The sequence below is a fragment of the Empidonax traillii genome, unplaced genomic scaffold (genome assembly GCF_003031625.1).
Source record: "Empidonax traillii isolate 1590-97213 ecotype Southwest subspecies unplaced genomic scaffold, ASM303162v1 scaffold448:size1359114, whole genome shotgun sequence".
Taxonomy (NCBI): Eukaryota; Metazoa; Chordata; class Aves; order Passeriformes; family Tyrannidae; genus Empidonax; species Empidonax traillii.
In genome coordinates this window covers 1,080,837-1,091,469 of record NW_020955641.1, presented here as the reverse complement: position 1 = coordinate 1,091,469, position 10,633 = coordinate 1,080,837, and the positions used below count along the sequence as shown (strand labels likewise).

Sequence of the window (10,633 nt, the reverse complement as noted above, 5' to 3'; positions counted from 1 at the left end):
ACTGGCTTTCTTTCAGCCTCCCTACGTGTTCAGAAGGCCTTTTGGTGCTGCAGAACTTCTCCCTGGCAGCCTTGTCAGGCTTCTGGCAGGGCTTCATAAACCAGTGTGGATGGATCTGCTCCTGGATGGCAAGGAGAGGGTGCTGGGTGAGCAGAGTGGCTGGTGGCTGCCTCTCCCTAAGGCTCTGCGGATGTATTTGTCCTGAGAAATGGAATCTTTTTTAAGTTCTTTTTCTGGCAGTTGCATCTGCCAGGTACAATTCATTTGTGCTCAGCCTTTGGATGCATATGGAGGTGTTGCCTTCAAAAGTACTGCAGAGTGGCAGAGGGCAGAGATGCTGGATGTGTTCTTCCCACACTTACTGTTTGCCTTGGGTACTGACCTGAAACTCTTGCTCTGGCACAGCTTGTGCTGTTCAGTTTATTGACATCTCTTACTGTCTGTGGAGCTTACTCCAAAATAACCACAAATCTCCCCGATGTGAGAGTTCAGAGAGATGCTGTTTGTGACGGTGGTGCTGTATCTTGGTTTATGTATCTTGTGTAAATGTGAGAAAGCACATTTGCAAGTGTGCTGTTGTTGTGTCTTGTTCTGAAGCCTGTTGTGGGTCAGGCGTTGGCTCCGTTGCTCCAGAGCAGGCACCCTCATCTCTGTGAAGTTCCTTTACCCTGAGAGTCTTCAAACAGTGGGAAGAGATGACTCAGTCCATCACCAACCTTCAGGTCACCTCATTTCCCTGAGTCTCCAGTATTAAAAACTCTGGTGTTTGATAGGGCTCCTCACCAGATTGGCAAGTGTAGCTCATCCTTTGGGAGCAGGAGCAGGAAGAGCTTCTGCATGGGGAGGCCTGGCTGCAAGAGGCAGTCATGGCACTGCCAACAGCCTTACCTGGCTGCTGCAGAAATGTCTTAATAACAAATAGGCTGGCAGGGAGAAGGGGTGGGGAGGAATGTCAGTGCTTCTGTACCATGATTGCTAACATAAAAATACACTGGAGACCCTGTGTTCCTTCGAGCATGAAGCGCACAGGGCTGGCACATGTGACAGCTGAGGTGCATGTGTGAGTGGAATATAGCATGTGGACATGGAGAGGAAATGTGTGTGCACCCAGATGAGGCACAAATACAGGCAAAAGAGTGCCAGTGTGTGTGAGTGATCTTAGCTGTGCATGGGCTAGAATGTGTGTGAGAGCCCTTTTGGTGAACAGATCTGTGCTCGTTGTGTGACACACTACATGAACAGGCAGTGCAGAATAATACCTGGCACTGGTGCCTCGTGGTTCTCAGTGAAGTTAGTCCAGACAAGTGAATGCAGAAACGGCAAGGCAGCTCACTGGATGCTTTGGGAAATGGCCCTTTGGTGCAGTCACACAGGGGAATGGCGAGTGTGGGTAAGAGCTGGGGAAATACTTGGGAGCTGTCCCTGCTCTGCACTGCTGGGGCTGTTTAGATTCATGGGGGGGGGGGGGGGAAGAGCACAGTCCAATTCTCTTTCTATAGGGAATAGTCCAGGAACATCTCCCTCTCCGGTCCTCCTCTTTCCCCCTCCTATTTAGAGTAACAGCTGACAGGAGATTAATTCTGCAGACTGGTGCATGTTTCATGAGTAGCTCAGGCTGTGGCTGGTATCACAGAGCTCCGGTGGAAGCTCAGGATGTTGCAGGGAGAGATGGATGCTGCTTGCCCACCTCATGATCAGCCTCTGCTCCCCAGGTACTCATGGATGTACTGTACTCTTGGCCAAAGGCCTCACGTCTCAGTCCTTAATACCTTGCAGGTGGCTTGAAACTTACCCCAGAGACCTTTCTGAAACTGTTACCTTTAAAGTCAGCCAGGTGGGGAGATCTTGAGCAGATGCTTTTCTCCCGCCCATGCCTGCAGAAGTGAGAGGACAGCAAAGCTTCTGCAGGGAAGGGTCTCAGGAGCAGTAGGACAGCCTGCCCTTCCCATGGGCAGGCACTGGCATCCCCAGCATGAGCTTTGTGTGCTGTGGTCTGGTCCTGTGCTGGCAACGGGAACTGCAGTGCTGGGGGTGCTGCTGCACATCTCCTGACAGCGTGGGCAGCGATGACCCCCTCCAGGCACAGACCCTGCTCCCCTCAGCAGCCAGGGCAGTGTGGTGAGGAGGTGCCCTTGTCAGCGGGGTCCTTGGTGGAGCAGATATCCACAGTGCAGAGAGCTCTGCAGCCCTCCCTTCTGTGTTCCTGCTCTGACAGGACCTGTGGGACTGGGCTGTGCTGTGGGGCACCTGGGGCAGGGCAGGGTGGGGACACTGACCAAGGCTGCAGGAGCAGCACAGGAGGTGGGGGGACATACGACCCTGCTTTCACGCTGGCACTGACACCTTGGCCTTTTCCAGGCTCCTGGAGATGCTGTTGGCCACCCTGCACCTCCCCGCGTGAGCCAGCGGAGGATGGAAGTGACCGGGATCAGCTGGGCAAAGGACCCTTCCCCGGGCTCTGGGGTGTCGTGCCCCCGAAGGTGGGAGTTACAAATGTCCTCCTTGTGAGCTGCTCGTGTGGCACAGGCACCTGCACGGCCGGACCCCTCACACAGTAACCCACGGCTGCGTCGGCCACAGCAGCTCGTCCTGTTAAAACACCCGTGGAAGGAGCTTTCCCTCTCCTCCCGTGAATGACGGTTGCGGGTGCCCGTGCCCCGCACGCCCCTGCCCGCCGGTGGGGTGGGCAGCATCGCCCGCTCCCCAGCTGAGCCCGGAGCCGCGCAGCTCTGCCCCTGGGCACAAATGCCAGCTGCCAGACTCTTCTCAGGAGACCCAGGAGCGGCCTGTGAGGCACCAGCGCCGACTGCTCCCACGCTGGCAGTGGACCTCTCCTCACGGATGTGACTCGTGGCGGGACAGGAGCGCTCCGGCCGCGGGGAGCGGCATGCGGCAGGGACGGGGATGCTCTGCATCGACCGGCCAGCCTCGCACTGCTAGTGTGGACTTCCCTCCTGCTCTTCCCTAAAGGATGCCGGCCGCCCGTCCGAAAGCTCCTGCTCATGCATCCTCCTAGAGTGCCATGGCGAAGGGTCTGCAGGGCTTCCCGTGGACCGTGCTGCTGCTGTTCTGTGCCATCCAGGAGCTGGGGGCCTGGGCCAGGCACACGGCGGTGGAGGGCCCTGGCCTGGGGCAGCCAGGGGACCCTGCGCTGCTGGCCGGAGGGCGAGTGAAGCGTGGCTGGGTCTGGAATCAGTTCTTCGTGGTGGAGGAGTACACGGGCACGGAGCCGCTGTATGTGGGGAAGGTAAGCGAGCCCAGCGTCTCCAGGGACCTGAGAGAGACGTGGCAGGGGAGAGAGAGGACCCATGTCAAGGGTGCTCACAGGGGCTTGGTTAGAGAGGTACTCTGTGGACTGGGATGGTAGGAGCACTCCAGAATTCATGGCTGTGTTCTTCTAGTCATGTGCTGGGTTCCTGTGGTGTTGGGTGCAAGGAGCTCCATCTCTTTGGGAGCTGCTGGCAGGTGACAGTGCCTTGCTGGGCAGAACTGAGTCTGTTGGTGGGAGCTTGTCACTTCGCTGGTGTGTGACCTCCTGCGGAGGCTGAACATGAACCTTTGCTCCTTTCACTCCTCGTGTCCTGAGGCTAAAAGAGCACTTCAACCTGGAGTTGCTGGGCTTTGTCATTTTCTGGGAGCTGTGGAGAAGCTGCCCTTGTCTCCCAGGCACTGGGAGGAAGATGTGTTATTTGTATACTGGTGAAGGCAGTGCTGGCTGTTGGGACCAGTCGGAGGAGCACACTGCAGTCCAACTAGAGCTGGGGACATGGGCTCACCCCAAAGTTCTCATGAGCAGGGCTGTCTGATGGCCTCGGCCGTCTGGGCATGAGTCTGGAGGAGGCTTGAAAATGGGTTTGTTGGCCTGGGGCCAGCCGGGATTTCAGCGGTGATTTGTGCCCGTTTCAGCAGACGCTCCAAGCCGCGCTCCTCCGCTGCCCTCGGAGCAGGCACAGCTAATTCCTGGCTCCCCTGGGAGCAGCTGAGGCACTGGGTCCTGCCACAGGCCTGGCACCGCCTGAGCTCCGAATGAACCGAGAGCTGCAACTCACCCGTTTCGCAGCCTCTGCCCACATCGCCCACCACGTCACCTGCCCCGCTCAGAACAAGTCAGCTCTGAGATCACTCCCTGTGGATTCTGCTTCCCAGGGCTGAAAGCCACCAGGGCTTCTCCAGGGGCTGGGAAAGAAGATGTGGTGGCCGCCCCCGGCGCAGCCGGGGCTGGGGTGGTCCCTAGCAGTGTGACAGCCCTCCTGACACAGCCCGTGGATCTGGAACCTTCCTGCACAGGGGGGACCCTGCAGGGCAGCGGGGGCTTGCCCTCTGTGGATGCCTCTCACACACCTACGTGTGCTTTCCGAAGGACCGATACCATTTCCATAAAATCTGGGTTCTCTAGCTAATCCTTCTTCTGAACTGTAATTTCCCCTGAGGCTGCTGTCAGTTTGATGTGGATTTCTTTGGGTTTTTTAAATAGAATTATGGGGTCAGCACTAGTTACAAACTTCTGCATGTGGACAGATCTATTTTAGATAGAGGAGAGGATTAAAGGGAAAAAAGCAGATTTAATTAAGTTGCTAATATTTAAAGAAAATTGATGAACTCGGGCTTTATGAGTTGGAGCAAACAGAGTGCGCCTTTATTACAGGCTAGTTTTTATTTGATTTTCTTTCTTTTCTAGCCCAGGAGTCATTTTTTATTTGTGTATCTGTGCTTTCTGTTTAATTGCTTTTAATAAGGAATGTGCACCTCTGTTCACATTTAATTTTGATTTAATTATTAGCATGTAATTAATGGCTCCGTAAAAATCCCGGTTGCAGTCTTTTAGGACGAGGAAACTATTTTCCTGTTCAGCAAACAGGACAGAGCAGCCTTTTGTCTGCCCTCTGGACGCCCTGGTGCTGCGGGCACTGCTGTCCTTGGCTGGGCAAGGAGGGTCCCCCCTCCTCCCGGGGCACGGTGCTGTTGGCATCCCCAGCCAGCAGTCCAGTGCCAGGGCTGTGTGACTCTGCTCTCCTGCCATGCCCGGGGGGGTGATGGGATCCCTGGGGCTGCCTGGGAACATGGTGCTCCCCAAACCTGCCCGCTGTAGCAGCGAGACCAGGAGGGGAGAACAACCCCGAGATGTGGTCTCGGCCCGTGGCATCTCCCCTCGGGTGTCTGTAGTCTGCAATCTGGCCCTCCCCCATTAGTTGTTGTTTAGCCAAGCAGCACAGATTTAGCTCTTTTAATCTTCCCTTGTAAATCAATCTCTGTAGCCCCTTGAGCCCGGGCTCCATTTTTCTTCCTAGCATTCCTGTTTGCAGGGATGTGCTGGTGTCTGCTCCGAGCACTCAGCGATGAGCAAATATGTGAAGAGGATGTGCTGAGAACTCAGTGTGATGCTGGGAAGAGGTGCTGGGTGCTTTATCTCTGCCCTAATTATTAATCATGAGCCTGGTGTTCAGCAGGAAAATGCAGTTGCTTGCGCTCTACCGACCAGGTGCTCCTTCTTCCTTCTGAAAAGCTCGTGGAGTAGCAGTGGGAATAATGAAGTGAAGAGAGAGGGCAGCAAGCTCTCCAGCAGCCAGCAGGGAGGGCTGGGACTTGGTGGCCAGGGTGGGACGACCCTCCCCAGAGGCACATCCCCAGTGGCACTGAGCCACCACGATGTTCCCAGACACTGCTGGGCTCGCAGCCCTGTTTGTGAGCTGAGGGAAGGTCTCCTTCCAGGCAATCCTTGGGAGATGTGTCACCACGGGCAGTAATTTGTGAGTGTGCTGCAAAATACATTGAATTGTCTAACGTGTGGGCCCCTCACTCATGAAATAAATATATAAACTGTATCTAACAAGACAAATATAATGAAGGCATCGTAAAAGAAGAGGCAGCCCTGGTATAAATTCTTGCTGGTGGAGCTGTATGTCTGAAAGGTGGGTTATAGAGCTGCAGTTTGGAAGATTGAATGGCCCATAAACATTTTCATATTTCATTAGCCGATTAATGGACGGCTTTTTTCTTCTTTTGGAGGGGGCAACATGGCTTTGCTGATTCCAGGCAGAAATTGTAGGAAACAAATGAAAGCAGCTGATGAAACCTTTCCGGGGGCCTGTCCCGTTATGGATTGTCCCAATTAATGCCTGTGCTGCTCTCTGTCAAGATGCATTCTGCCTGTCCAGTTACTGTTAATAGATTTCTCATAAGTGGCTGGATTGTAAAAACCTCATAACTCAGTTTAATGCCATCAATAAAATTATCTCTGGACGTCTGGCCTGGATTCCAGTCAGCTCCTGGTCCGTGGGGATCTGCTGTTTACCCTTTCTGTTCCTAATTTCAAACAGTGTCTTAATTAGAAAATGAAGCAGAGATTGGCTGCAAAAGCATCTTTGGCAGGGTCTGAACATGAGCCTGATTTGTCACACCCTCTGCAGGCTTTGCCCGGGTGGGGCTCTGGGTGTGATGTTGGGATGTTGTGACCTCTTGTTACCTTGCCATGTAAAACCAGCACAGGCATCCAGCAAGTGTGGGAGCTCTCAGGCAGGGAGACTTGTCAGCACCAGCTGCCCAGATCATGGAGGGGGGCTGTGGCTGGGGCAGAGGGGGCAGATGAGGATGGGCTTTGGGCAGCTGGATGTGTAAGGGGGGATGGATGCTGATGATGAGGTACCTGTGCAGCCTGGGAGACGTGATCCCACACTGCCAGAGTCCTGGCTCCTTGGCCACAGGGAAATCTCTTTCTTTGGAGTGCAGCTGAGTTGTCCTTTCCTTTTCCATCATCTCCTAACCCCTTGTTGATGGGGCTCGTCCCTTGGGGTATGGTGTGGGTGGGCACTGGCAGGATTTCTGATCTGCAGAGCAGGGTAAAGTTCCAGTTTGTTGGGTCTTCCTTCATGCACAGGAGTTGTCTGGTGGTGCTCTCTGTCACCCTCCAGCCCAATGGGAGCAGAGGGGCATCACTCAGGCACCGTGGGTACCTCGTGCAGGGGCTCCAGAGCCCTGCAGTCTTGGCTGGAGTTGGGCACAAGCACAGCCCCAGCCTGCTCCCACCCTCTCCCTCTTCCCTTGGCAGATCCACTCGGACTCGGACGAGGGAGATGGCTCCATCAAGTACACCATCTCCGGGGAGGGCGCGGGGACCATCTTCCTCATCGACGAGATCACGGGTGACATCCACGCCACGGAGCGCCTGGACCGGGAGCAGAAAACCTTCTACACGCTGCGGGCACAGGCCCGCGACCGGCAGACGGACCAGCTGCTGGAACCCGAGTCAGAGTTCATCATCAAGGTGCAGGACATCAACGACAGCGAGCCACGCTTCCTGGAGGGGCCCTACATCGGCAGCGTGGCTGAGCTGTCCCCCATCGGTAGGTCTGCCGGAGGGGAGGGTGTGGGTCGGGAAACCTGCGCCTCTCTCCTGTCAAAAAACCTCCAACCCCGTGAAGCCACCGGCAAATCCTGGGGATTCCAGTGTGAGGGAGCCAAAAGGGAAAAAAAAAAAAATAAATAAGGTGGCTTAAGAAAAACAAGTGGATAAATCCTCTGAGCTGATTGCCGGCCTGTGTCTGAGCGCTCAGTCTCAGCCCTAAGCCGTGCTCCGGGGACGGGGTCGTGGTGGTGCCAGCTGCCCGCTGGGCATTGACTCTGGCTTTGCACAGCCCCCCTCCCTCCTAAATGCTGGGAGGTTGGACTAAGCCCTTGCATGCCAAGGGGCTCGTGCCTGCCTGTGGTTCAGATTAGCCTGTGTGGTGCTTTTCCCCCTCCTCAGGCCATCCTCTGTGTGCTGCTTTCCAGCTCTTCTGAGCCCTGCGGCTGCCCAGCCATCATCCCTTGTGTGTCCCCATGCAGCAGTGCCAGGCCCCTCTCAGCTGGATCCATCCCTCCTCTGAGGGGCCAGGATTTGTTGGCTGAGGTTGAGGAATTCACGTCCCTGTGACAGGAGTGTGGCTGCCCTGTGTTACCATTAGCTGCCCCTCCCCTTGGCACCAGGCCCCTTTGAAGTGTGTAGATGATCAGCCACACTGAAGCACTGAGGGCCAGGCTGGGATGTGTATCCTGAGGCTGCAGGAGTCCTTCCCCCCAGGATGGCTGAGCAGGACAGTCACCTTTGTGCTTGCCCAAGTGTCAGGAGGGGTGCAGGGAGGTGATGTGTGAGCTGCAGCACTGCTGCCCTTGATCCTGGTGCTGGATTCCCGTGCTGCTGAGCGCAGCTGGAGTCCAGGAGAGTGGCTGGTGCTGCACTGCCCATGCTGTTCCCAGTCCATGCCAGGCTCTCTGTTACCCCACTGACAAGCCCGAGCTCGTAGCAGGCTGCGTGTGTCGGTGTGCGCTGCAGGCAGGAGCTGTAAATCACCGTTCCCAGAGGCTGCATCCAGGTAGAAGACAGCCTGTGAAAGACTCACATCGAAGATAAGGCAGGTCCCCAACAGTGTCAGAAAGGAATGAGTTGGCACAGGGGACAGGATTGGTGCCAGGACTGCGGTGAGACCCCCCTGGGGCAGCTGAGCTGCACCAGGGCTTGACAGGTCAGGTCAGGTGAGCTGCCAGATCCTGTTGTGCTGCTGCAGGAAGGTCTGGCTGCAGAGGCATCCTGGAAGCAGAGCTCAGGGATGATGCTCAGGTCTGCACTGCCTCAGGACAGAGCTCTGTCTCTCCGTGGTTAATGTGCAGCATATTGCTAAGCTGGTGCGTGGCCTCCAGCAGGTACAGATGTACAGGAATTGCCCACACCAGAGGAGCTGCTGCTACCTGGATTCTGTTGCTGTATGGAGAACAAGCTCTCTTGAGGCATCCCAGGCTCTCCTTCCTCTTCCTGTTACCTGCACAGGGAATGACCCCTTGAACTGCAGCCATGTGCTCCAGGAGAAATGAAAGACAGCATGTGGGCACCAAAGCAGGAGGCATCCAGTTCCCAAAGGGAAGAAAGAAATTAAATTAATCTAATTTGCTTGAACAACATTTTAAAAAGCAAGGAATTCTCAACTCTGAGTATTAGACTAAGGATCCCAGTTCTTTGAAAATCACTAACAATTATGGAGCTGCCTGATCAGACCGATGTGAACAAGACATATCAAAGGAGACAGTTTCTATGCGAAATTGGAGATCAGAGGGAGAAAGAAACACGGTTTCACAACATGAAAGGAGGCGATTCCTGCAAATTAAAACACTCGGAAGTTAAAAGTGAAGAGAAGTGCTGTGAACGGCGTGGGCTGTGCTTCCAAGCTGCGTGCTTGGAGAGGGGAGCTGGAGCCAAGAGCCTCTTCTTGCTTTCCGGGCTGTCTGCCTGTGACAGCCTCAAAGCCCTCTGCAGCCTGGCCGTCCTGGGGAGCACACGGGCTCCTCCAGAGCTGCCTCCCCCTGGAGATGGCCCAGGGAGAGCCTCACACACCACCCTCACGCGGTGGGAGTGCAGAGCCGGGGGCTGGTCATGGACCTGGGGTGTGAAGTTCAGCTCCGGACGCTGTGGGAAGGGGCTGAGGATGCAGGACATGGGAAGCTGCCTGGGCCAGGGAGGTGAAGTTCAGGGTGTTCTTATGGGAAATGCCCTGCCAGGCCCTTTTTGTGTGGGAGTGCTCCTTTTGTGGCATCGAGTCTGGGTGCAGCTGTGATCCTGGCTTTGTTGTGGTTGGCATTGGTAGTGATGTCTCTAAGCTGGGGCAGATCAGACCTGTGGGGTATTTTCACAAGAGTGAATGGGGGGTGTGCCTTGCTGCCTTCCTGAGTGTGGATGGAGGTGATCCCAGCTTGGTGCTGGCCAAGCAGGGGCAGGAGGGCTGGAGAGCTTGGGTTGGCTATTAGTGTATCAACATCAAATCCTGGGAACCTGCAGGAAAGCGTGCCTGCTCTCAGCTCCATTTGGGTCCAGCTGTGCTCTGCTGGGGAAGGGGCTGCCCCAGGGGCAGGGCTGCTTGTTTTTAAAGAGTTGCTCATTCCCTGTCTTGCTGCTCTGACAGCCTTTGCTCTGCAGCCCAGCCTGAAAAGTGGAGGGTGACCCCTTCTTTCTCCTCTCATGCTCCTGCCTTCCCAGACCTCGCTGGGGTTTGTGCTTGGGTGGTTTTTGTTCTCACTCCAGGCAGCTCTCAGCTGCACTCTCCATCCCCTGCCAAAAGCAGAGTCCTGGCTCCCAGAGGTGGGTGCCTTCCTGGGGCGTGAAGAGGAATAAACCAAATACAGTCAGATCCGCTCTGTGACAGCAGGAGCAGATCAAAGGACATTATTTGCATAATGAAGGAGTACTAATTGGGAGGGAAAGTCATTTGATTTCCTAGTGTCTAAGAGGGAATAACAAATGAGACAACTGCACAAACTCTCAGAGTAACTGGGAGTGCTTTGCAGCACAGCTGCCCCTTGCTCTGCGCTGGGGCCAGGGCAGTGTGTTTTGATAGACAGCTTATTTGCTGCTTGAGATTAAGTCAGGGTGGACTAAAGGCCTCTTTGGTCCAGGATCTTACCTTGACAGTGGTCAGAGTGCACAGGGAGGAGTGACAGCATATATGATGCTCCTCTCAATACTCTCCCAGCCAGCATCTGGTTTCAGTTTGGGAACCTCTTCAGGTTGGTTTCTGTCCTGAACTTATCCAGACTCACTGTTAAGCTCTGCAAAGGGAAAAGGGATTGCTGTTACTGATGGATCAGAAGTGGCAGATGCAGGATGGTCAGG

At 55.2% G+C, this 10,633-nt stretch overlaps 1 protein-coding gene across 1 annotated transcript in view; it reads left to right on the top strand.

Moving 5' to 3' along the window:
• The first annotated feature begins 2,902 nt into the window (after window positions 1-2,902).
• CDH22 (cadherin 22) overlaps window positions 2,903-10,633 on the top strand; it is a 47,998-nt gene continuing 40,267 nt past the window's right edge. The window contains exons 1-2 of the mRNA XM_027894988.1: window positions 2,903-3,247; window positions 7,046-7,340. Coding sequence (XP_027750789.1) covers window positions 3,023-3,247; window positions 7,046-7,340 — 520 coding nt within the window. The 5' untranslated portion in view covers window positions 2,903-3,022. The remainder of the gene's footprint in view (window positions 3,248-7,045; window positions 7,341-10,633) is intronic.